The following is a 27,807-nucleotide window of genomic DNA, read 5'->3' on the forward strand; positions in this document are numbered from 1 at the left end:
AGAGGGGAGACTAAACAGTTTCCACCCTCCTCCTCGAACTCTCTCTCTCTTGCTCACTGTCTTTGTTTTAAGGGGTGGGTCAACTTTAATATTGTGGATAGATTGTTGCTTCCAGCAATGTAATTGTCTGAATCATTTCCAATTCCCCATATATTTTTGGGGTAAATATATATATTTATATATTTACAGTCGTGGTCAAAAGTTTTGAGAATGACAAAATTATTCAGTGCTTCAGTGTCTTTAGATATTTTTGTCAGATGTTACTATGGAATACTGAAGTATAATTACAAGCATTTTGTCCCGTTCTGACCTTTATTTCCTTTGTTTTGTCATTATTTAGTATGGTCAGGGCGTGAGTTGGGGTGGGCAGTCTATGTTTGTTTTTCTATGATTTGGGTATTTCTATGTTTCGGCCTAGTATAGTTCTCAATCAGAGGCAGGTGTTATTAGTTGTCTCTGATTGAGAATCATACTTAGGTAGCCTGGGTTTCACTGTGTGTTTGTGGGTGTTTGCTCCGGTCTCTGTGTTTGCACCAGATAGGGCTGTTTTGGGTTTTCACGTTTCTTGTTTTGTTAGTTTGTTCATGTGTAGTTTCTTTATTAAAGAACCATGAATAGTAATCACGCTGCGTTTTGGTCCGCCTCTCCTTCGACTCAAGAAAACCGTTACACATTTCATAAGTGTCAAAGGCTTTTATTGACAATTACATGAAGTTGATGCAAAGAGTCCATATTTGCAGTGTTACCCTTCTTTTTCAAGACCTCTGCAATCCGCCCTGGCATGCTGTCAATTGACTTCTGGGCCACATCCTGACTGATGGCAGCCCATTCTTGCATAATCATGTCACGTTCTGACCTTTATTTAAGTTAATATTAAACTTAATATATTACGTTTTGAGAATGACACAATTATTCAGTGCTTCAGTGTCTTTAGATATTTTTGTCAGATGTTACTATGGAATACTGAAGTATAATTACAAGCATTTTGTCACGTTCTGACCTTTATTTCCTTTGTTTTGTATTTATTTAGTATGGTCAGGGCGTGAGTTGGGTGGGCAGTCTTTGTTTTTCTATGATTTGGGTATTTCTATGTTTCGGCCTAGTATGGTTCTCAATCAGAGGCAGGTGTCATTAGTTGTCTCTGATTGAGAATCATACTTAGGTAGCCTGGGTTGCACTGTTTGTTTGTGGGTGATTGTCTATGTTGATGGCTTGTTTCAGCGCAGCTCGCATTAGCTTCACGGTTGTTTACTGGTTTGTATAGTGTTTCAGTGTTCAGTGTTTTCTTTATTCAAATTATTAAAATTTTGGTCCTCCGATCCTTCTCGCCTCTCCTCTTCAGATGAAGAGGAGGACGACCGTGACATATCAATGCTTGGAATTTGTGGGATTTTGTGTACCCGCATCCACCCGCATCTTGAGAATTTGTCACAAATTCTCAATGGGATTAAGGTCTGGGGATTTTCCTGGCCATGGACCCAAAATATCAATGTTTTGTTCCCCGAGCCACTTTAGTTATCACTTTTGTCTTATGGCAAGGTGCTCCATCATGCTGGAAAAGGCATTGTTCGTCACCAAACTGTTCCTGGATGGTTGGGAGACGTTGCTCTCGGAGGATGCGTTGGTACCATTGGCTGAGAAGCAACCCCACACATGAATCGTCTCAGGATGCTTTACTGTTGGCATGACACAGGACTGATGGTAGCGCTCACCTTGTCTTCTCCGGACAAGCTTTTTCCTGGATGCCCCAAACAATCGGAAAGGGGATTCATCAGAGAAAATTCCAATCCCTGTACCCTTTGCAGAATATCCATCTGTCCCTGATGTTTTTCCTGGAGAGAAGTGGCTTTTTTGCGGCCCTTCTTGTCACCAGGCCATCCTTCAAAAGTCTACGCCTCACTGTGCGTGCAGATGCACTCACACCTGCCTGCTGCCATTCCTGAGCAAGCTCTGTACTGGTGTTGGCTCGATCCCGCAGCTGAATCAACTTTAGGAGACGGTCCTGGCGCTTGCTGGACTTTCTTGGGCGCCCTGAAGCCTTCTTCACAACAATTGAACTGCTCTCCTTGAAGTTCTTGATAATCCGATAAATGGTTGATTTAGGTGCAATCTTAATGGCAGCAATATCCTTGCCTGTGGAGCCCTTTTTGTGCAAAGCAATGATGACGGCACGTGTTTCCTTGCAGGTAACCATGGCTGACGGAGGTGGCAGGGCTGCAATGTAGCCCTGGGGATTCAGTTCATTTCATGGCAAAGTTCATTCATCTGATCACTCTTCATAACATTCTAGAGTATATGAAAATTGCCATCATACAAACTGAGGCAGCAGACTTTGTGAAAATTTATATTTGTGTCATTCTCAAAACCTTTGGCCACGACTGTACATATACTGTCACGACTTCCGCCGAAGTCGGCTCCTCTCCTTGTTCGGGTGGCATTCGGTGATCGACGTCACCGGCTTTCGAGCCATCGCCGCACCATTTTTCATATTCCCATTTGTTTTGTCTTGTTCCATACACACCTGGTTTTCATTCCCTAATCACACTGTATGTATTTAGTCCTCTGTTCCCCTCCATGTCTTTGTGTGAAATTGTATTTATGTTATGTGGGTATTGTTACGCGCCATACTTTCTGTCTATGTTCCGTGTTTGGGAATAAAAAGTGCGCCTGTTCACTACACTCTGCTCTCCTGCACCTGACCTCGCCTACAGTACACACCCTTAACATATTGTGGCAAACCTCTTCAAGGTTAGGAGCGTTTGTCACAAACTAAGTGGTAAACTGTCACCAAATCACCCAAGAATGAGAGTTCTTTCGAACAGGACAGTACCTGTGTGTTTGTTTCTCCGTCCTGGTCCACCCAGGCCGTAGGCGAGGTCAAGGATAGCAGGGTTCGGTACACGAATCGGGTTCTCGGTAGGTCCAGGTCCAAACGCCAACAGGTAAGTCCAAAACAATCCAGCTCATACACGGTAAATCCAGCCAATCTCTATAGTCTCTTTCTCTATTGTTCATAGCTCCTTCCAGCACTTTTTCTCCCTCTTCCTGGTTTTTCTTGACCCTTTATCTGTGAGTCGGCTCCACCTTCTGAGGGTTCCCCTTGCTTCTGGGACTTGTAGTTTTGGCGGTCGGCCATTTTGTGATCTGTAATTCTGGCAGGGGTGGCCATTTTAGTGATCGGGCAGAGCCCGTTTATTAGTTCTGCTCTCACATATCTGCCACTTATCACTCGACCCCCTTCTTTGCCACATATCTCTCCCCCTAGATCCGACCCCCTAGGTCGGGCTACCGCAGCAAAATATGCATGCATGCGGGATAACCCATCCACGTTTCCCATTTCCTTCCCTGCTCTGTGTTTCAAGTCAAAATGAAACGGTTGGAGACTCAAAAACCACCGCATCACCCGAGCGTTCTTCTCTTTAGCCCTATGCATCCAGGTGAGTGGGGCATGGTCACTGATGAGGGTGAAGTGGCGCCCCAGCAGGTAGTACTTCAGGCTTTCTAGAGCCCACTTTACTGCCAGCGCCTCTTTCTCAACGACTGAGTAGTTGGTTTCCCGTGGTTCCAGCTTCCTGCTTAAAAACAGGATGGGGTGTTCTACCCCTTCTACCTCTTGGGATAGCACTGCTCCCAAGCCGACCTCTGAGTCATCCGTCTGAACCACAAACTCTTTCTCAAAGTCTGGTACCACCAGCACTGGGTTACAGCAGAGAGCCTCCTGTAATGTCCTAAATGCTTTGGTGGCCCTTTCATCCCATTTGACCATGTTTGGCCCTCTGGCTCTAGTCATGTCGGTAAGTGGGGCGGCCACTGTGGCATAACTTGGGATGAACTCCCGGTAGTAACCGGTCAGCTCTAGGAAGGCTCGGACCTGCTTCTTATTTACTGGTTTCGGCCATTCTCTAATTGCCTTCACCTTCTTATGTTGGGGTTTGATTAACCCTCTTCCTACAGTGTATCCCAGATACTCTGTTTCCTCTAACCCCACATAACAGTTGGCAGGGTTTGCCGTGAGCCCTGCCTTTCTAAGGGCATCTAACACTGCCTGTACCCGGGGTAAGTGGGATTCCCAATCTGGGCTGTAGATCCCCACGTCATCTAAATAAGCTGTGGCGTATGCTTTATGCGGTTTTAGGACTTTGTCCATGAGCCGTTGAAAGGTGGCTGGGGCCCCGTGTAAGCCGAATGGCATGACGGTGTATTGACACAAACCGTCAGGTGTTGCAAAGGCTGTCTTTTCTTTGGCCCTGGGGGTCAGAGGAAATTGCCAGTACCCTTTTGTCAGATCAAGGGTCGTAATGTACTGAGCATGACCAATTTTCTCCAGTAGTTCATCTACTCGGGGCATGGGGTAGGCATCAAACTTCGAGATTTCATTTACCTTCCGAAAGTCGTTACAGAACCGCAAAGACCCATCGGGCTTGGAGACCATCACAATTGGGCTAGACCACTCACTATGTGACTCTTCGACCACTCCAGCTGTCAACATTTTCTCAGTCTCTGCTCTAATCGCGGCCCGTCGAGCCTTGGGTACCCGATATGGCCTCATACTCACTTTTCTCCCTGGTAGGGAAACGATATCATGAGCCGTAACCTCAGTTCGGCCAGGTACCTCTGAAAACACATCTCTGTTTTTCTGGATCAGGGTCTTTACTTCCTGTACTTGCGCTGTGGACAGAGTGGGTGAAATATTTACTTCGGCTGTCTCCTGAATGTGTGTGGGGTATGTGACCATTAGTGTTTCTCTCTCTCTCCATGCTTTTAACAGGTTTATGTGATAAATCTGTTCCTGGGGCCGTCGACCTGGCTGTCAGATCCGATAATTGACTTCTCCTATTCTCTCCAGTACTTCATATGGTCCTTTCCATGTGGCTAGTAGTTTACACTCTACCGTGGGTATCAGCACTAACACCTTATCTCCCGGTTGAAATTCCCTCAGGGTAGCCTGCCGGTTATAAGTGTGCCGCTGGTGTTCTTGTGTTTGTCTCATGTGCTCTCTGACGATGGGCATGACTGTCGCTATCCTGTCTTGCATTGCCGTGACGTGCTCTATGACACTAGTATACGGGGTGGATTGGTGCTCCCAGGTTTCCCGGGCGATGTCTAAGATTCCCCGGGGATGCCTCCCATATACCAGCTCAAAGGGAGAAAACCCCAGCGAGGCTTGAGGAACCTCTCTAATGGCAAACATCAGATACGGCAACATGCAATCCCAGTTTTTCCCATCCTTTTCGATTACCTTCCTGAGCATTGACTTCAGGGTTCAGTTGAATCTCTCAACCAGCCCGTCCGTCTGAGGATGGTAAACCGATGTCCTCAACTGTTTCACCTGCCACAGTTTACAAAGGTCCGCCATAAGGCGGGACATAAAGGGGGTCCCCTGGTCGGTAAGGATCTCCTTTGGAACCCATACCCTGGTGAACAAGAGCACTAATTCCTTTGCGATATTTTTGGAAGTCATCGTCCGAAGGGGAATGGCTTCTGGGTAGCGAGTGGCATAATCTAGAATGACCAGAATGTATTGGTGCCCTCTGGCGGATTTGGGTAGTGGGCCCACTAAATCCATCGCTATCCTCTCAAATGGCGTTTCGATTATGGGGAGTGGCACTAACGGGCTTCTAAAAGCTGGTCGGGGAGCTGTTAACTGGCACTCCGGGTACTCTCCACAATGCCGAGCCACTTCAGCTTGAATTCCTGGCCAGTAAAACCTCCTTACAATCCGGTCTCGGGTTTTATCGATACCAAGGTGTGCACCCAGAATGTGCCCATGAGCTAGATCCAGTACTGTCCTCCGGTACCGAGTGGGAACTAACAACTGTTCCACCACATCAACCCCTATTTTCGAGACTCTGCACACCAAACCCTTTTTCATGATGAAGTGGGGAAAACTATTAGGCATCATCCCACCATTTATGGGAGTACCATCCACGACCTGCACATCTGCTCTGGCTTGCTGCAGGGTTGGATCCTGGGTTTGGGCAGTCCCAAAATTAGTCAAGGACCCTGCCAGGTCTGCTGGTTCTAGATCGTCGTCCTCTGGATTCAGATCGACCCAAGCCACACTAGTACCGGGCTGTTCGTTATCAGCGAGGTTTGCCACTTCATCCTCCTCCTCCCCTACTAGCACCTGTGATGTTGTCCCCTGGGAGACCTCTTTTCTTGGCTTTGGTTGAAGGCCCCATGCTTCTTCCTGCTTGGTCGGGGTTGTTGGCTTCTCAAATATGCCATTCTTGTTGCCTAACTTCGCAAAGTTAGGAAAGTCTCTACCCAATATTACATCATATGGCATCTTTGGGACCACGCCGACCTCATAATCTAGCAGACCGTCCTCTGTTTGTATGCTCACTAAGGCCGTGGGGTACAGACGGGTATCCCCATGAATGCATGTAACACTGATATCCTGTCTTGTATCCAGTTTATGAGTCGGCACTAGGCCTGCAACGACCAGGGTTAGCATACTGCCGGAATCCAGCAGTGCTTCAACCTCTTTCCCTTCAACCTTCACCCTGCACATATGTTTGTTTCTTGATCTTTCAAGTACAGTGGTTACAACAGGACATGCATACCGTATATCATCTTCATTTTCACCAAGGTTACATTGCATTGGCTCTTCTGTAATAGGGCAGTAGGCTGCAATATGTCCTGGTTGATTACAATTGTAACAGATAATAGGGGTTCGGGGGGGAGACCCCCTCGACACCCAGTCCCGGTTTCCGTTTTTTCCCTTAGTGTCTCGGCATGAATCTGATTCTTTCCTTATGGCCCCACGCTGCTCTCTTCCCCCTCCATATGTTGGGACAGCCTTACCCCGTCTGCTGGTTCGCCCAGGCCTGGGGAACGGGAATCTTTCCTCCTGTGCTTGCTCAGCTGTTCCTGCCGTACAATACCGTTCAACCAGGCCCACAAGATGGTCGGCGGAAAGTACCTCGTTCTGGCCAACCCATCGTCTCACTTCTTGGGGTAGACCTCGCTGGAACTGGTTGAGTACGATGGTCTCGACGATATCGGCGGATGACCGGGTCTCTGGTCGCAACCATTTCCGTGCCAGGTGAATCAAGTCGAACATCTGTGTTCGTGGGGGTGGTCCCGGTCGGTAGGACCACTGGTGGAAGCGGTGTGCCCTCACGGTATCGGTCACTCCCAGTCTAGTCAGGATCTCTCCCTTTAGTTTATCGTAATCCTGTGCATCTTTCAACTCCAGGTCGAAGCGTCCCCTGCCAGGTATGGTGCCAGAAGCCCTGCCCATTCTTCTTTCGGCCACTTCTCCCTCTCTGCCGTCCTTTCGAAGGTGGTAAGATATGCTTCCACATCATCCTGTGCTGTCATTTTTTGAAGAAAATGATTGGCCCGCCTCTGGGTATTTGCAGCTGGTAATTGAGCCCCAATTTGGTCCGCTAGCCCCTTTAGGCCTTCTCTTAACTCCCGGGTGTTTCTTTCTTGCTCTTCTCTGAGCAGCTGGTTGGTGCGGTGCTGGACCTGTAACGTGTCCTGATACATTCGCATTGCATCCTGATGAGCTATTTGTTGAGCTCTAGTTGCCTCTTGTTGGGCAGCCGCCGCTTGTAACAGGGCCTGTATGGCTCCCTCCATACTCATTTTCCTGAGAAACTGTCCAAACCAACCAAAGCCACAAAAAAAACCTGACTCCCCTTTGGAGTGCTAACTGAACATTATTATTTTTTTCTTCTACCTAACCAGTGGTATGGTTAGTCCATGCCCGCATTCTCCACCACGTGTGGCAAACCTCTTCAAGGTTAGGAGCGTTTGTCACAAACTAAGTGGTAAACTGTCACCAAATCACCCAAGGATGAGAGTTATTTCGAACAGGACAGTACCTGTGTGTTTGTTTCTCCGTCCTGGTCCACCCAGGCCGTAGGCGAGGTCAAGGATAGCAGGGTTCGGTACACAAATCGGGTTCTCGGTAGGTCCAGGTCCAAACGCCAACAGGTAAGTCCAAAACAATCCAGCTCATACACGGTAAATCCAGCCAATCTCTATAGTCTCTTTCTCTATTGTTCATAGCTCCTTCCAGCACTTTCTCTCCCTCTTCCTGGTTTTTCTTGACCCTTTATCTGTGAGTCGGCTCCACCTTCTGAGGGTTCCCCTTGCTTCTGGGACTTTTTTGTGATCTGTAGTTCTGACAGGGGTGGCCATTTTAGTGATCGGGCAGAGCCCGTTTATTAGTTCTGCTCTCACATATCTGCCACTTATCACTCGACCCCCTTCTTTGCCACAATATATACACATATACATATATAAACATGCATATATATAAACACAAACATATACATACATAAATATACCTATCTTTTTGAAATGTATTTTCCCCAACCCTACCACCCCTCCCCTAATTGGAGTAAACTAATGGACAACAACACTGAGGCTTCTACTTCCAGCTTCTACATACTATATACATTTGAGACACAATGTATTTTACAATAGTTATATTATGTTGGTTTTTGTCCTCCTTCCTCTATTTCTGATGTCCATCCTGTTTGACTTGCCATATATTTGTAACTGTGCTATTTCACAAAAGTTCTGAACCTGTATACACCCCCCCCCCCCCCCCCAACTCAATGGCACTTCAATCTTTTGTCTTGCCCATCCACTCTCAGAATGGCACGCACACACAATCCATGTCTCAATTGTCTCGAGGCTTAAAAATACTTCTTTAACATGTCTCCTCCCCTTCATCTACACTGATGGAAGTGGATTTAACAGGTGACGTCAATAAGAGATCTTAGCTTTCACCTGGTCAATCCAGGTGAAAGCAGGTGTTCATAATGTTTTGTACACTCAGGGTCTGTTTCATGACTGAAATGCACATCGTATGAGAAGGTATCCTGTGGTCCATTGTGGCCCAGTTAGTAAGGAGCTTGAAATGTCAGGATTGTCCGTTTGATTCCCGCTGGGGCCGCCAATATATGTTTCAAAAACATCTCCCATTATATTCTGGTGCAGCTTTGAGAGGAGCACAGCTCTGTCTCTTTGCTGCCAGTTAAGGTGTAGTGTGTGATATTGGAAAAGCTTCGCAATCAGGGCCACCAGGGTAGACACACAGACACAGAGATAGAGACAGATCCTCACATTCATTTCCTCCTGAGCAATGGTCTGACCACAGCCTGAAATAGCCTGGGACTGGCAGAGACAGAGAGCAATACTGAATTATTGAGGTTTCTCTCTCTCTCTCTCTCCATCTTTTTTTTCTCTCTGACCCATCTCTCTCATTCAGATTTCATCCCCCCAGTTGTCTGTGCTATAGACCCTCCGGTAGTGTACCCATCTGGCTCTAGCACAGTTAACCATGACTAATTTAATGGGAAATTACATCCAATTAAAAGGAGAGATTGAAACTAATGAGGTGAATAATTGGGGTACAACAGGTATCAATGCAATGGATGAACGGTTCCTACTCAAACCTGCAGTTCAGCTTGCTGGAGTTTAGGGGAGATTGTAAGCACTGTGCCGTGACACCACCTTCACTAAGACCTGATGTGTCTGTCTGTCACACCGAAAGCAAAGAAGCTTCCTGGTGTTTGTATTACTGTCGGTGGACTTTGTTCAGAAAAGACTGGCAGGATTGGCACCTGCTACATCTGCTGCCGAGAGGTTTCCGACATCAATTTGTAATGACAGAGGTACTGACAGGACTGTTAAAGGTTATATAGGTGTAAGGGAAGACTGAAAGCAATGTGGTGAATACTTAGGGTACAGCAGGTATCAACGTAAAGGGTGAACGGTTCCTATCCAAACCTCTACTACAGTCTGTTGGACTAGAGAAGGGAGATACAGAGGCTCTCACAGATACACAGCATTCAAATGCAGATACACTCACGGGACTTGGACTCTGGTGAGGGAGGGGAGATGTTAGACACAGCCAGATCACTCTTAGACTTCTTGGGTTTCTTAGGATGGATCTGCCAGGGCTTCTCATAACTCCTGAAGTCACGGCGTCCTTTACTCTCTCCTGGGAGGAGATGAACAAAGCAAAGTACAGAGAGATCATTGATTAAAACCTGCTCCAGAGCGCTCAGGACCTGGGTGAAGGTTCACCTTCAACAGGACAACAACCCTAAGCACACAGACAAGACAACGCAGGAGTGGCTTGAATGGCCCAGCCAGAGGCCGGACTTAAACCAGATCTAATATCTCTGGAGAGACCTGGAAATAGCTGTGCAGCGACGCTCCCAATCCAATCTGACAGAACTTGAGAGGATCTGCAGAGAAGAATGTGAGAAACTCCTCAAATACAGGTGTGCCAAGCTTGTAGCGTCATACCCAAGAAGACTCAAGGCTGTAATCGCTGCCAAAGGTGCTTCAACAAAGTACTGAGTAAAGGGTCTGAATACTCACAGTACCAGTCAAAGGTTTGGACACATCTACTCATTCAAAGGTTTTTCTTTATTTTTACTATTTTCTACCTTGTAGAATAATAGTGAAAACATCAAAACTCTGAAATAACACATATGGAATCATGTAGTAACCAAAAAAGTATTAAATAAATCAAAATATATTTTATATTTGAGATTCTTCAAAGTAGCCACCCTTTGCACCTGATGACAGCTTTGCACACTCTTGGCATTCTCTCAACCAGCTTCATGAGGTAGTCACCTGGAATGCATTTCAATTAACAGGTGGGCCTTTAAGTTAATTTGTGGTATTTCTTTCCTTCTTAATGTGTTTGAGACAATCAGTTGTGTTGTGACAAGGTAGAGGTGGTAAACAGAAGATAGCCCTATTTGGTACAATACCAATCCATATTATGGCAAGAACAGCTCAAATAAGCAAAGAGAAATGACAGTCCATCATTACTTTAAGGCATGAAGGTCAGTCAATCCAGAAAAAAATGTAGAGAACTCCTTTGGTCTGATGAGTCCAAATTTGAGATTTTTGGTTCCAACCACCGTGTCTTTGTGAGACGTAGAGTAGGTGAACGGATTATCTCCCGACGTGTGGTTCCCACCGTAAAACATGGAGGAGGAGGTATGGGGGTGCTTTGCTGTTGACACTGTCAATGATTTATTTAGAATTCAAGGCACACTTAACCAGCATGTCTACCACCGCATTCTGCAGTGATAGACTTCCATGTGTTTATCAACAGGACAATGACCCAAACACACCTCCAGGTTGTATAAGGGCTATTTGACCAAGAAGGAGAGTGATGCATCGCATGCATCAGATCAAACTTTTGACTGGTACTGTATGTCAATGTGATATTTCAGTTTTATACATTTGCAAACATTTCTAAAAACGTGTTTTTCTTGTCATTATGGGGTATTGTGTGTAGATTGATGAGGGGGGGAAATTATTTAATCAATTTTAGAATAAGGCTGTAACGTAACAAAATTGGGAACAAGTGAAAGAGACTGAATACGTTCCGAATGCAATGTATGTGTGGTACATGTGTGCGTGATTGTGTGCATATGCATGTACTTATAATATAGCACATTATGTGAGCATCTGCGTGTGGGTCTGTGTGTGTGTGTGTTCCTACCTGCAGAGCTCTGGGCCCACAGTGCGGCGGAGCCCGACAGTGTCCTGTGCAGCTTGCCGGGGCTGCCTTGCTTGGTCTGCAGGTGATTGATGAGAAAAGGAATAGGGTGATCTGGGGTCTCGCTTATCAGACTGGTCATCATCTCCTATCAAGACAGAACAAAAGACACGTCAGACAGATAGACAGAGAGACAGGGGAGGAGAGAGAAAGAAAGAGAGGGGGAATTAAGAGTGGGGGAAAGAGAGAGAGAGACAGAGAGACAGAGAGAGAGAGACAGAGAGAGACAGAGAGAGACAGAGAGAGAGACAGAGAGAGAGACAGAGAGAGAGACAGAGAGAGACAGAGAGAGACAGAGAGAGACAGAGAGAGACAGAGACAGAGAGAGAGAAAGAGAGAGAAGGAGAGAGATGGGGAGAATAGAAAACAGTTAGACAGATGGAGGAGATGAGAAGTTGAGCGTGGGATGAATTCCGAGGGAGAAAAAAAGAGAGGGCAGAACAGGTAGCACTCAGGCAGACTGACAAAATTGGGGAGGAAGGAGAGAGAGAGGAAGGAGGGCCGAACAGAGAGCAGCCAGACACACGGACGAACAGACTGGGGAGAGGGAGAGAGAGATGGAGAGAAGGAGAGGTGAAGCTGTAGGGAGGAAGGAGAGGGGTAGAAAAAAATCAGACAGGCGGCTGGACAGACAAGGGCAGAGGGAGATACAGGAAGAGGAAATAGAGAAAGAGAGATGACAGAGATGATAGAGATGACTAGAATGGGGAAACAGAGACGTAGGAGGAGTGAAAGGAGAACAGGTAAAGGAGAAGGTGATGAAGACAAGATGAAGAAGAGAAAGATCTGGACAGAAAGCATAAGGAAAAGGAGAGAAGGGAGAAAGAGAGAGAGAACAGAGGAAAGACGACAGAAGTTAAAGAGAGAGGTAGCAGGGGTTGAGGTCACCTGACTTGGCATGCTGCTCTGACAGACTGTCTGATGGGTATTCGCTATCTGATCTGCCACATGCCTAATTAGATACAGTACCTGCATCCCAAATGGCACCCTATTCCCTAGATGGGGAATAGGGTGCCATTTGAGGGTAAAACCACAATCCTTGACAAGCCAAACCATGACAGTCAACATGTTTTTTAAAAAGGGATGATGAACAAGAACATTTGCATTCCCATGAAATATGAGCTCAGTACAGAAATACCTACATTTTAGTCATGACAGCTTCACGCAGAGAAGAAAATCATGTGGAACTTAACCTGATTAGAAACAGTACACAAACCAGCACCACTTACAGCACAGTGAGTGTAATTCAGCAGCTACTGATAATAAACTACATTCTTAGAAGGGCTCTGCAAAGTTAGTCTATTTCTGTGTGTGTGTGTGTGTGTGTGTGTGTGTGTGTGTGTGTGTGTGTGTGTGTGTGTGTGTGCGACTGTGTGTGTGTGTGTGTGCGCGACTGTGTGTGTGTGTGTGTGTGTGTGTGTGTGTGTGTGTGTGTGTGTGTGTGTGTGTGTGTGTGTGTGTGTGTGTGTGTGTGTGTGTGTGTGTGCGCGCGACTGTGTGTGTGTGTGTGTGTGTGTTATCACGGCTATGGGGATGAACTCTGCTTGAAACTCAGTCAGATTAGCTGAAGCTATCACCAGAAATGCAGTAGAGGGCTGGGCTGGTGGCACCTACCCAGCATGCACCCAGTGCTGGGTCCACTGACTCGGTGCCATCAACCCAGGTCCCATGCGGCTCAGTTGGTACAGCATGGCGCTTGCAACGCCAGGGTTGTGGGTTCCATACCCACGTGGATCCAGTATGAAAAATGTATGATCTCACACCTGTAAATTGGCCTAGATAAGAGCTTCTACTAAAATGTATGTTTGTGTTTCTGTGTGAGAACGTGTGTAATACCTTAGTCAGCTACGCTAGTCTTGACCGTGCAGTAGGTCATTGGTCAGTGGGACATGCCTGCCTAGCCTTTGTGTCTGTGCAGAGCAGCTTAATGGCAACAGCTGTAGGCTATAGTACATCTCAACCAGTGAGAGAGAGAGAGAGAGAAACCTCAAAAATTCAATTCCAAAAGACTCAATAACATGGGATGCTCTACCCCCAAAAAAGGTGATGTCTTAAAAGAAGCAGTGTTGTTGAGGAGTCCAAATCCCCTGCAGCTACAGAGATAATCTCTCCACGTTAAGAGATAATCTCTCCATGTTAAGAGACAATCTCTCCACGTTAAGAGATAATCTCTCCACGTTACTCCACGTTAAGAGCCAGTCTCTCCACGTTAAGAGCCAGTCTCTCCACGTTAAGAGCCAGTCTCTCCACGTTAAGAGCCAGTCTCTCCACGTTAAGAGCCAGTCTCTCCACGTTAAGAGCCAGTCTCTCCACGTTAAGAGCCAGTCTCTCCACGTTAAGAGCCAGTCTCTCCACGTTAAGAGCCAGTCTCTCCACGTTAAGAGACAGTCTCTCCACGTTAAGAGACAGTCTCTCCACGTTAAGAGACAGTCTCTCCACGTTAAGAGACAGTCTCTCCACGTTAAGAGACAGTCTCTCCACGTTAAGAGACAGTCTCTCCACGTTAAGAGACAGTCTCTCCACGTTAAGAGACAGTCTCTCCACGTTAAGAGACAGTCTCTCCACGTTAAGAGACAGTCTCTCCACGTTAAGAGACAGTCTCTCCACGTTAAGAGACAGTCTCTCCACGTTAGGAGACAGTCTCTCCACGTTAGGAGACAGTCTCCCCACGTTAAGAGACAGTCTCTCCACGTTAAGAGACAGTCTCTCCACATTAAGAGACAGTCTCTCCACGTTAGGAGACAGTCTCTCCACGTGCTAAAGCTGGATGATTTAGCTACTCAGGCTGTTTCACTACTGAAACACTGTCAAGTGCAGAAGCTCACATGTACTCTACCTGCAAACACACACACACACACACACGGACTACTTGTTATTGAAAGGGGGTCGTTGTGCTCAGATCAAAAGGCGTTTGCCACTCGAGTACTAAAGTGAATTCCTGCTGTACGCGCAGCACTCAATTATAAACACACTAATGATGGTGGGATGATTAGTGTTTCGTAGCTCCGGTGGGTTGTGTGCGCTCTGGCTCTGGGTCTATGCTGAGTAGGTGCCACCAGCCCACCCGTGTGTGTGTTTTATATCTGGGCTATGGGGATGAACTTGTGAACTCTGCTTACACCAGAAATGCCACAATGCAGTACAGGTCTGGGTGGCCCCTACCCAGTTTAGAGCAACACACAAACACACACACACGGGTGGGCTGGTGGCACCTACAGTACTCAGCATAGACCCAGTGCCAGAGCTGAGGTGGGCAATTATATAATTACCGTGCCTCTGAGTTCAAAAGACAAAAGCCATTTCTTGTTTTTGCGTGCATGTGTGAGCTTGGGTGTGTGTGTTCCTATGTGTGTGTGCATGCGTTTGTGTTTCAGTGTCTAATTAATACCTTAGTCAGCGAGACTGGTCTTGGCTGTGCAGAGAGAAGTCCTCCTGTAATTGGTAATTGGTCAGGGGGATATTCCTGCCTGCCTGGCCCTTCTTGTCTATGTAGAGAAGCTTAATGTCACCTAGCAGCAGCAGTAGGCTACAGTATATGTCAACCACCATGTGTGTGTGTGTGTGTGTGTGTGTGTGTGTGTGTGTGTGTGTGTGTGTGTGTGTGTGTGTGAGAGAGAGAGAGAGAAAGAGAGAAAGATAGAGATAGAGAGCGAAAGAGAGAGAGAGAGAGAGAGAGAGAGAGAGAGAGAGAGAGAGAAAGAGAGAGAAAGACTGGGGGAGAGACTGGGGGAGAGAGGGGGAGGGAGATACAGCACATGAATTCAATTCAAAATTCAATTCCAAACTCACTGACACGGGATGCTCTGCCTCATACAGGTGATGTCTTACAAAAGCAGTATTGCTGAGGAATCAAAATCCCCTGATAAGCAGAGGATTAGATTTCCCCTGCAGCGACAGGGATAATCTTACCACATTCTATATGTTAAAGTGGATGATTTAGCTACTAAGACACTGACACGCTCATGTAGGTAAGCACACACACCCGAATTCACACACACACACACACTAAGACTGTTTCCTATTGATACACACTGACCGAGAGAGAGAGAGTGGTGGGGGAGGGGTGCTTAGATCAAAAGGCGTGTGCCATACAACTACTAAAGTGAATTAAAAACCCACTAGCAGTGGTGGGATGTAACAGTTATAATTAGTGTTCAGTAGCTCTGTGTGTGCCTGTTTGTGTGTGTGTGTGTGTGTGTATGTGTCTCCAGTTGGTAATTAAACTAACCTAGCAACAGGAAGTCTATAAAGCAAAGCCTATAATTTATGGTTTTGCTCAGGAAGCCAACACACACACACACACACACACACACACGTGTTCAGGAAGCCAATTGAGCAGCGTGTTGTTTAATACCCCGGTGTTCCTGAGGAGGAGTAAAAATTTTCTGAGGCGAGAAAAGGATGTAGTGTGTGTGTGTGTGTGTGTGTGTGTGTGTGTGTGTGTGTGTGTGTGCGTGCGTGTTTCAGTTTCTGTGTACTACAGTAGTAATACACAGCGTATTGTGTGTCACAAACATACTATTGCAGCAGGCAAAGCAACCGGAACTGACACATTCACTTAGTATGGTAATGAGGTGCTTTAAATAAAGCGTGACGCCTCATCTCATAACCACACGTTGATTGGTGATCACATTTCTCCTGACGGGGGGGAGCCCCACTCTGATGTACTGATGAATTTGGGTCAACAACTCTGTCTCACAGGAGTAGACATTAACACTGTTAGGGTTAGATAGGGATTGATGTGCATCAGCACAATAGCATTCAAGATGGGGGGCTCGGTGTGTGTGTGTGTGTTAGACAAAGTGACCATGCAGTTGTGTGTGTGTGACCAATACTTCCTGATTGCTCAGCACTGTCCCTCAGCAGTCTGGTGGCACTAATAGACTAGCTGTCAGCTAGCCAAGAGAGAGAAAGACAGAGGGAGAAAGACCACCTTCTTGTCCTACCCAGCTCTCAAGGACTCCCAAAGGTACACTGCTATATGATGACAGACAAACACACAGCACTTATGTCTCTCTCTGTAAGTCTCTCTCTCTCCCTCCATATGCTGTTCTACTCACTCCCTCTCTTTTTCTATTCCAGTAGCCTGACGCAGACCATGTTGTTGTTGCTGTATCACTAAAGTAGCTTCATCAATAGAAGAAGGGTTGGGAACAGGGGATGTGGAGGAAGACAAGAATGAATGAGTGATGCATGGGACTGTTTTGGTGGAGGACGGAGGAGAGGAGCCAGGGATAGGACTCTCTGGAGAAATTCCAGACCTTGAATCAGCAGGCAGACGAGAGAAGGGGAGATTCGTGCGGAAGAGAGGAAAACAGGGGGAACGTGGGAGAGAGGGCACAGCCACCGGACTGTCAGTGCCAGGGGACACACTGTGGAGTGGGCACACACACACACACACACATATATATATATATACAGCCAGCTTTAGCTTTTTGGGGGCGAGATTTGGTTGGGTGGCCCCTCACCTTGTAAAAAAAAACATTTTAGTGGACCCCTTTTGACAGAAGAGAGAAAAAACATTTTGTTTTAAAGTGAATTTCCTACAATTCTACACATTTTGCCATGGGGCCCTAAGCAACCGCTTAGGGAACTGGCCCTGCATGGGCACATGCACAAACACCCACCCATACACTCCCTCTGCTTCTCTGGTCAGACAAGCCTCCATGAGGTGACTGTCATGGGTCTCCATATCAAAAGGAGTTCATCTTACGGAACATGAATAAGACCATTCCATCAATCCCAGTATTAACCAGTAGGGTCCTTTGTTGCAGCATGTTATGTTACAGCATGGGATATGTTCCAAATTGCATCCTAATCCTTATATAGTGCACTACTTTTGACCAGAAACCCTATGAGCCCTCGTCAAAAGTAGTGCACTAGGCCTCCCGGGTGGCGCAGTGGTTAAGGGCGCTGTACTGCAGCGCCGGGAGGTCCATGGGGCGACGCACAATGGCCTAGCGTCGTCCAGGTTAGGGAGGGCTTGGCCGGTAGGAATGTCCCCGTCTCATCGCACACCAGGGACTCCTGTGGCGGGCCGGGCGCAGTGAGTGCTAACCAAGGTTGCCAGGTGCACGGTTTCCTCCGACACATTGGTGCAGCTGGCTTCCGGGTTGGATGCGCGCTGTGTTAAGAAGCAGTGCGGCTTGTTTGGGTTGTGTATCAGAGAACGCTTGACTTTCAACCTTCATCTCTCCCGAGCCCGTATGGGAGTTGTAGCGATGAGACAAGATTGGAATCCACGAAATTGGGGAGAAAAAGGGGTACAATTTTAAATGTAAAAGTAGTGCACTATAAAGGGAATGGGGTGCCATTTGGGACGTAGGCCGGGTCTGCAGGCTACAGCAGGCCAATGATAACGGCACACATCCGTGGTGAACAGCATGACTGCCTTCTCTCTCTCTCGTTATGTCTCTCTTTCTCCCACTTGCTCTCTCTTCGGTCTGTCTCCTCAATCTATCTCCTTTCTCACTCTGATCTATATCCTTCCTCTATGCTCTTAATTCCCTCTCTCTCCCCCACTCCCTCTCTCTCTCCCCCACTCCCTCTCTCTCTCCCCCACTCCCTCTCTCTCTCTCTCTCTCTCTCCTCTACTCCCTCTCTCTCTCTCCCCCACTCCCTCTCTCTCCTCTACTCTACTCCCTCTCTCTCCTCTACTCTACTCCCTCCCTCTCCTCTACTCTACTCTACTCTACTCTACTCTACTCCCCCTCTCTCTCTCTCTCTCTCTCTCTCTCTCTCCCCCCCACTCCCTCTCTCTCTCTCTCTCTCTCTCTCTCCTCTATCCTCCCAGGACGGTGGATGGCAGGCCTAAGGCTGTGTGTTCAGCTCTCTACAGTAATTACACTAATAGTGTCTGGCTGCAGGGGACCTGTATTAACCCTGTCTTATACGAGTATTTAAAACTAGCATCCTTAGTTACTACATCCATCTTTGGACTTATAAGTTAATGATATATGCCCATTGATTCTTAAAGAATATAGTTTAGAAATGCCTAATGAGCTTAGTTCAACTGTCGTAAAATTATAAGCTTGTTTAACTCCAATGTTTGTAAACAATGCAAATATAGATGACGGATGGGACTAAGAACAAACAAACAATAACTCATGTAAAATATACTGTGTCTGTAAAATGTATATAGTATGGAAGTAAAAGCCTAAGTGTTGTTGTCCATTAGTTTACTCTAGTTAAGGGAGGTGTGGTAGGTTTAGGAGAAAATAATATATATATATGGAGCATTGGAAATGATGCAGACAATTACATTGATGGAATCCACAATCTATCTGAAATATTAAAACTGATCCCCCCCCCCCCTAAAAAAAAAGGGTAAATATAAACATAGCCTTAAAACATGGGGCACTATTCAATCTGTGTCGCTGAAGTATTACAGATTGTGTGATAGAAATGTAAAGGTAACTTCCCATTATGCAGCGTTTACCCGTGAATGCAGTCTCCACAAACGTGGGAACGTTGCCCTTAAATTTCCATCACGCTGAAATGCTGAACGTCCGCAACACGGATGGAATAGAGCCCATGGTTAAAACTATATATTTGACGACACGGATGGAATAGAGCCCATGGTTAAAACTATATATTTGATGACGACACGGATGGAATAGAGCCCATGGTTAAAACTATATATTTGACGACACGGATGGAATAGAGCCCATGGTTAAAACTATATATTTGACGACACGGATGGAATAGAGCCCATGGTTAAAACTATATATTTGATGACACGGATGGAATAGAGCCCATGGTTAAAACTATATATTTGATGACACGGGTGGAATAGAGCCCATGGTTAAAACTATATATTTGATGACACGGATGGAATAGAGCCCATGGTTAAAACTATATATTTGATGACACAGATGGAATAGAGCCCATGGTTAAAACTATATATTTGATGACACGGATGGAATAGAGCCCATGGTTAAAACTATATATTTGATGACACGGATGGAATAGAGCCCATGGTTAAAACTATATATTTGATGACACGGATGGAATAGAGCCCATGGTGAATGCTATATATTTGATGACACGGATGGAATAGAGCCCATGGTTAAAACTATATATTTGATGACGACACGGATGGAATAGAGCCCATGGTTAAAACTATATATTTGATGACGACACGGATGGAATAGAGCCCATGGTGAATGCTATATATTTGATGACACGGATGGAATAGAGCCCATGGTTAAAACTATATATTTGATGACGACACGGATGGAATAGAGCCCATGGTTAAAACTATATATTTGATGACACGGATGGAATAGAGCCCATGGTGAAAGCTATATATTTGATAACATGGATGGACAGTCCTTGCATCAATAGCTCTTACCTTCCTCCCTTCCTCCTCAGAGACAAGACCCGTTGATTAAATGGGCTACGGTTTCAATCCTGCTGTCATGTAGTCATTATCAATTACGCCCAGGGAAACACAATCCTTCTTCTAAAAATGGATTTTATTGACATCTCTGTGTGCATCCGCAGCATTCAATTTGTCACTCCACAGATTCTATTAGAGAGAACTAATAAAGATCACAATTGTCTGCAAGCTACTGAAGTATTGCTTAGTTTCGTCCGACTGAAAATATACCCGTGTTCAGTGGTGGCTGGTGGCACTTTAAATTAGAGAATGGGCTCACAGTAATGGCTGAAATGGAATCATTCCATTCACTCCAGCCATTATTATGAGCCATCCTCCCCTCTCCAGCCTCCTCTGCTCCTGTTTCAGTCTGTCCAAATGAAGGATAGATATATACAGTGCCTTGCGAAAGTATTCGGCCCCCTTGAACTTTGCGACCTTTTGCCACATTTCAGGCTTCAAACATAAAGATATAAAACTGTATTTTTTTGTGAAGAATCAACAACAAGTGGGACACAATCATGAAGTGGAACGACATTTATTGGATATTCCAAACTTTTTTAACAAATCAAAAACTGAAAAATTGGGCATGCAAAATTATTCAGCCCCCTTAAGTTAATACTTTGTAGCGCCACCTTTTGCTGCGATTACAGCTGTAAGTCGCTTGGGGTATGTCTCTATCAGTTTTGCACATCGAGAGACCGAATTTTTTTCCCATTCCTCCTTGCAAAACAGCTCGAGCTCAGTGAGGTTGGATGGAGAGCATTTGTGAACAGCAGTTTTCAGTTCTTTCCACAGATTCAGGTCTGGACTTTGACTTGGCCATTCTAACACCTGGATATGTTTATTTTTGAACCATTCCGTTGTAGATTTTGCTTTATGTTTTGGATCATTGTCTTGTTGGAAGACAAATCTCCGTCCCAGTCTCAGGTCTTTTGCAGACTCCATCAGGTTTTCTTCCAGAATGGTCCTGTATTTGGCTCCATCCATCTTCCCATCAATTGTAACCATCTTCCCTGTCCCTGCTGAAGAAAAGCAGGCCCAAACCATGATGCTGCCACCACCATGTTTGACAGTGGGGATGGTGTGTTCAGGGTGATGAGCTGTGTTGCTTTTACGCCAAACACAACGTTTTGCATTGTTGCCAAAAAGTTCCATTTTGGTTTCATCTGACCAGAGCACCTTTTTCCACATGTTTGGTGTGTCTCCCAGGTGGCTTGTGGCAAACTTTAAATGACACGTTTTATGGATATCTTTAAGAAATGGCTTTCTTCTTGCCACTCTTCCATAAAGGCCAGATTTGTGCAATATACGACTGATTGTTGTCCTATGGACAGAGTCTCCCACCTCAGCTGTAGATCTCTGCAGTTCATCCAGAGTGATCATGGGCCTCTTGGCTGCATCTCTGATCAGTCTTCTCCTTGTATGAGCTGAAAGTTTAGAGGGACGGCCAGGTCTTGGTAGATTTGCAGTGGTCTGATACTCCTTCCATTTCAATATTATCGCTTGCACAGTGCTCCTTGGGATGTTTAAAGCTTGGGAAATCTTTTTGTATCCAAATCCGGCTTTAAACTTCTTCACAACAGTATCTCAGACCTGCCTGGTGTGTTCCTTGTTCTTCATGATGCTCTCTGCGCTTTTAACAGACCTCTGAGACTATCACAGTGCAGGTGCATTTATACGGAGACTTGATTACACACAGGTGGATTGTATTTATCATCATTAGTCATTTAGGTCAACATTGGATCATTCAGAGATCCTCACTGAACCTCTGGAGAGAGTTTGCTGCACTGAAAGTAAAGGGGCTGAATAATTTTGCACGCCCAATTTTTCAGTTTTTGATTTGCTAAAAAAGTTTGAAATATCCATAAATGTCGTTCCACTTCATGATTGTGTCCCACTTCTTGTTGATTCTTCACAAAAAAATACAGTTTTATATCTTTATGTTTGAAGCCTGAAATGTGGCAAAAGGTCGCAAAGTTCAAGGGGGCCGAATACTTTCGCAAGGCACTGTAATAACATAAAAACTGGGGTCACAGGGTTTTTCTGCATAGGAAACTCCCCCGTCATGAACTATATTACATTGCTGCACTGTGACCACTAACTATGCATGGTTCCAAATGGCAACCTATTGCCTATGTAGTGCACTACTTTTGACCAGAGCCCATGGGTAGTAGTCCACTATAAAGGGAATAAGGTGCCATTTGGGACGTATCCATTGTCTTTACCAAGGTGACTAACGAGTCAAACTAATTAAATCTACCTCCATATACATGGCATCTCTCTCCCTCTCTATTTGGCCTTGCTATCTTGTAGGACGTAAGCAATAGGTCACCTTCCCATGTGACGGTAAATCCATTACTGTCCTGTATAATAAGGAGACTTACAAACCCACACAACATCACTGTCTTGTATAATCAATGGTCAGTGGTCAGCTAAGTGCTGAAGGAGAGCACCTTCTCATGTTCTATTCATTGATGTTGTGTCTGTCCCAAATGGCAATCTATACTCTATATAGTGCACTACTATTGACCAGGGTCCATAGGGCTCCGGACAAAAGTAGGGAATTGGGTGCCACTCGGGACAAAGCCGTAGACCTTGTATCGAGGTGTAGATTTAAATAGATGGGTGAATGAATAAACAAATTGGTTGGGAGGTTGGGTCTAGGCTAAATGACAAACTACCCCCTTTACTGGAGAGCCTTGGTGGGGGGACTGAAGCACGTTTGGATAGACTCACTTCTCAAGGTTATTCTCTACTCTCTACTATGAGATGCAGTATCCCAATCTTCTCTCCCAAGTGGTTATTGTGAATCTATCTCAATATGATTCCAATAACTCTGGGTCAACGTGTTTGTGTTCCTAGATCCCTCAGTGGACCCTGCATCCAACATACTATGTTCCTAGATCCCTCAGTGGCCCCTGCATCAACATACTATGTTCCTAGATCCCTCAGTGGCCCCTGCATCAACATACTATGTTCCTAGATCCCTCAGTGGACCCTGCATCCAACATACTATGTTCCTAGATCCCTCAGTGGACCCTGCATCCAACATACTATGTTCCTAGATCCCTCAGTAGACCCTGCATCCAACATACCATGTTCCTAGATCCCTCAGTGGACCCTGCATCCAACATACCATGTTCCTAGATCCCTCAGTGGACCCTTCACAAAACTTGATCCCTCAGTGGCCCCTGCATCCAACATACCACCACATGGGATTAAATTTACAGAGATATCTTCCAAATTATGATAATCTTTAAAAATAAATTGACTGTCCAGGATTATGTTAAAAAATCAAATCACATTTTAAGAAAAAAAAAAGTGTTAAAGAAAAAAGAAAAATTAAAAAAAGGTTCTGGGTGGCCCCAGTTGCGGTCGGAGGCTGAGCAGTTGCCATACCAGGCAGTGATGCAAGCACTCAGGATGCTCTCGATGGCGCAGCTGTTGAACCTTTTGAGGATCTGAGGACCCATGCCAAATCTTTTATCTCCTGAGGGGGAATAGGTTCTGTCGTGCCCTCATCGCGATTGTCTTGGTGTGTTTGGACCATTCTAGCTCGTTGGTGATGTGGACACCAAGGAATTTGAAGCTCTCAACCTGCTCCACTGCAGCCCCGTTGATGAGAATGGGGGCGTGCTCAGTCCTCCTTTTCCTGTAGTCCACAATCATCTCCTTTGTCTTGATCACGTTGAGCGAGAGTTTGTTGTCCTGGCACCACACGGCCAGGTCTCCGACCTCCTCCCTATAGGCTGTCTCATCGTTGTTGGTGATCAGGCCTACCACTGTTGTGTCATCGGCAAACTTGATGATGAAATCATATCAAACTGTATTTGTCATATGCGCCGAATACAACAAGTGTAGACTTTACCATGAAATGCTTACACACAAGCCCTTAACTTCTTCGGGCTAGGGGGCAGTATTCGGAAGTTTGGATGAATGAGGTGCCCAAAGTAAACTGCCTGTTACTCAGGCCCAGAAGCTAGGATATGCATATAATTGGTAGTATTGGATAGAAAACACTAGGTTTTCTTAGTTTCCAAAACTGTTAAAATAATGTCTATGAGTATAACAGAACTGATATGGCAGCTGAAAACCCGAGGACAATCCATCCAGATCCATTGTATCAGCTCACCACTGATTACAATGGCTGGGAATGGGAATATAAAAGGAAGACCTCCCAGATTGCAGTTCCTAGGGCTTCCACTAGATGTTAACAGTCTTTAGAAAGAGTTTCAGGCTTGTTTTTTGAAAAATAAGCTAGAATTTGAAGTTTTTCTAAGTGGCTCCCATTTTGGCTGTAGTGTTTGTTGCGCGTTTCGGTGAGGGCGTGCACTTTGTTATGTATCTCCAGTAATGGTCTCCGGTATTCTCCGTCTTAAATTTGATCATTTATTTACATATTAGGGTACCTGAGGATTGATCAGGAACATTGTTTGATATGTTTGGAAGAAGTATATTGGTAACTTGTGGGATTCATTTGTATGCATTTTGAACGAGGGAAACCGGTGGATTACTGAGTCAAGCGCGCCAATGAAACATACTTTTTTGTGATATAAACTTTATCGAACAAAAGGACCATTTGTTTTGTAGTGTGCTTTCGCCGTAAAGCCTTTTTGATATCTGACAAAGCGGCTGGATTAACAAGAAGGTAAACTTTTAACTGATGTATAACACTTGCATTTTCATGAATGTTTAATATTACGATTTTTGTCATTTGAATTTGGCGCTCTGCAATTTCACCGGATGTTGGCCAGGTGGGACGGTAGTGTCCCAATGATCCGGAATAAGTTAACCAACAGTGCAGTTCAAGAAGGGTTAAGAAAATATTTACCAAGTAGACTAAAATGAAAAGTAATAATAAAAAGTAACACAACAAGAATAACAATAACGAGGCCATATACAGGAGGCACCAGTACCAAGTCAGGTTGCGGGGGTACAAGTTAGTTGAGGTAATTTGTACATGTAGGTGGGGGTGCTGTGTCTATGCATAGATAAGGGGGATCAATGTAAATTGTCCGGTGGCGATTTTATTAATTGTTCAGCAGTCTTATGGCTTGAAGCTGTTGAAGAGCCTTTTGGTCCCAGACTTGGCACTCCGGGATCACTTGCCGTGCGATAGCAGAGAAAACCGCCTATGACTTGGGTGACTGGAGTCTCTGACAATTTTATGGGCTTTCCTCCGACACAGCCTAGTATATAGGCCTTACGTTCAGATGCCTAGCAGTCACCATACCAGACGGTGATGCAACCGGTCAGGAAGCTCTCGATGGTGCAGCTGTAAAACCCTTTAGGGATCTGGGGACCCATGCCAAATCTTTTCAGTCTCCTGAGGGGGAAAAGGTTTTGCCGTGCCCTCTTCACAACTGTCTTGATATGTTTGGACCATGATAGTTCGTTGGTGATGTGGACACCAAGAAGCTTGAACTCTCAACCCACTCCACTACAGCCCCACCTTTTCCTGTAGTTCACGATCAGCTCCTTTGTCTTGCTCACATTGAGGGAGAGGTTGTTGTCCTGGTGATGGTGTTGGAGTCGTGCCTGGCCATGCAGTCACGCAGTTATGAATTAAATCTTCTATGGCCAATGTCTGATTGTGTGTTATTCATCCAAAAAGGTACTGGAACATCTCTCCTACCCCGATCCCAATTTACTGCCAACCTCTTTCCCCGAACACAAACAGTACGGATCAGCAACAAATGTGTGAAGAGTAGGCAGCATAAACAACCTCTATCGATGAGGACTACCGCATACCCAATCCCGACTCTTGTCCCACTAACTCACACAGTGAGTATGATTCCATGCCAATGAATTGAATAGTTACATTAAAACGTTTACATACTTTGCAAGAAGAACGATGTCCCTAATAATGCTGTTTACATGGACACATCTGAAATCAGGCTACCCGATGGGACTCTGGTAAATGCAGGAAATCGGCAATCAAAACAAACGTTCTACTACAGGGATCATGTTATTTTTGGGAAGCATATTTGATTCTGCGTTTGACCATATACAGTTTCTATGTGAAAACTACTTCTAAGACGTTCAGTTGTTCCGAACTCACTTCATTGGCGCTAATGAGAGAGGCTCCCTCGGCTGGTGCTGGCACATTCGCAGATCAAATACACCGCTGGAATGATTACTTCGACGATTACTTCGACGATTACTTCGACGATTACTTCGACGATTACTTCGACGATTACTTCGACGATTACTTCGACGATTACTTCGATGATTACTTCGATTTTGACTGTACGCCGATCAAATCAAATGGCATTGGTCACATACACATGGTTAGCAGATTTGAATCAGATTAATATCAAAGTATTACTGCGCATGTAAACTTACTCAGTGACTGATCAGTCTATGCTATGGATCACTAACAGAGTACACTCTTAGAAAAAAGGGTTCCAAAAGGGTACTCCTATGGGGACAGGGTACTCCTATGGGGACAGGGTCCTCCTATGGGGACAGCCAGAGAACTCTTTCAGATTCTAGATATCCCCTTTTTCTCAGAGTGTAGTGTAGCATAAGCAGCATAAAGTACAACCTGTGGGCTTCACAGCCCAACCCACTTTCTCACACACACTCAGTCTCTCTGCCTCCTATCAGTTACCCAGAAAAGCAGAAGATCAATAGAGGTCAGAGACTGATGCTGTTACTCTGAGTGACCTCTTTATAGAACTGTGTTTGTTGAGACCCTGGAGATGCTGAGCACACACACACACACACACACACACACACACACACAATGTAGTACAACTGAATGTAGATGAGGTTAGAGTGGAGATGAGAGTATCGAATCCCATGAACCCTGTCAGGGATGTGGGTACACTATTTTCTTGGGAACTGCAAACTACTGTAGGATCAAATCCACATGCAATACATTTAATGCTACATGTTGTTTACTGTGTGTGTGTGTGTGTGTGTGTATGGTGTGGTTCATACTTATTCTACTCGTGTTCATGGGTTGCTATAATGCTGATATTGTAGAATCTACTGCAATGCATCACAATTCAATACATTAAATAATCTAAAAAGGAAATGAAAAATGGGAAGTCAGTGGAAAGTGTGAACGCTCAACGCGAGTTCAACAATGAACAGAACAAGACTTTAGTTCTCGATAGATAATTAAGTATTTATTTCCAAAAGATTAAAGTTTTCTGTCAGCTACACATTTGCATTGTCCGTGTCCTGAGGCTAGTAAAACTTTCCCTGATAAACACAGTCATTCATTAAGCAGGCGCTTCCTCCTGGGGAGAACTGAACAGAACTGTAGGCTGGGTCTCAAATGGCACCCTATTCCCCACGGGCTTAGGTCAAAAGTAGTGCACTATGAAAAGGAATAGTGTGCCATTTGGGACACACACTAAAGCTCACAGCTAAATCCCATCCACTGAAACATGTACAGTTTATCTCATTAAGAAGACTTCACCAGTGAAACAAACTAAGAGGCAAAGCCAACGTTCTCTGGGGAATTGGCTATGTTCAGTGCTTTCTGTTTCCTCTATTGTATCATCTATTTATAACAATCCCTCTATTCAAACATAAAACCCGAGGTGACCTAATTGGATGGATTTGATTGACAGATCATGGTAGGAACTATTATAATTCCAAGTTTCAGACACACAGAACCAAAGCCTAACACCTTTTATCCACCCTCCCATTTCACTACTTACTCTGCCACCTAATTGGCACCCTATTCCCAAACAGTGCACTACTTTTGACCAGGGCCAATAGGGATCTAGTTAAAAGTAGTGCACTATATATGAAACAGGGTGACATTTGGAACTTAACCTTCATATACAGTTGGCCCTTTTCCTTTTCATGCATCAATTACACTGTACAGTGGAAATAGAAATAACCGTGGGTGTCA

At 45.3% G+C, this 27,807-nt stretch overlaps 1 protein-coding gene across 6 annotated transcripts in view; it reads right to left on the reverse strand.

Annotated features, from left to right (window-relative positions):
• lg11h8orf34 (linkage group 11 C8orf34 homolog) overlaps window positions 1-27,807 on the reverse strand; it is a 153,779-nt gene that overhangs the window by 111,790 nt on the left and 14,182 nt on the right. For all 6 annotated transcript variants that reach the window (XM_031836113.1, XM_031836112.1, XM_031836114.1 and 3 more), the window contains exons 2-3: window positions 11,495-11,639; window positions 9,836-9,967 (exon numbers count right to left, since the gene is read on the reverse strand). In XM_031836113.1, coding sequence (XP_031691973.1) covers window positions 9,836-9,967; window positions 11,495-11,639 — 277 coding nt within the window. The remainder of the gene's footprint in view (window positions 1-9,835; window positions 9,968-11,494; window positions 11,640-27,807) is intronic.

The sequence above is a fragment of the Oncorhynchus kisutch genome, linkage group LG11 (assembly GCF_002021735.2).
Source record: "Oncorhynchus kisutch isolate 150728-3 linkage group LG11, Okis_V2, whole genome shotgun sequence".
NCBI lineage: Eukaryota > Metazoa > Chordata > Actinopteri > Salmoniformes > Salmonidae > Oncorhynchus > Oncorhynchus kisutch.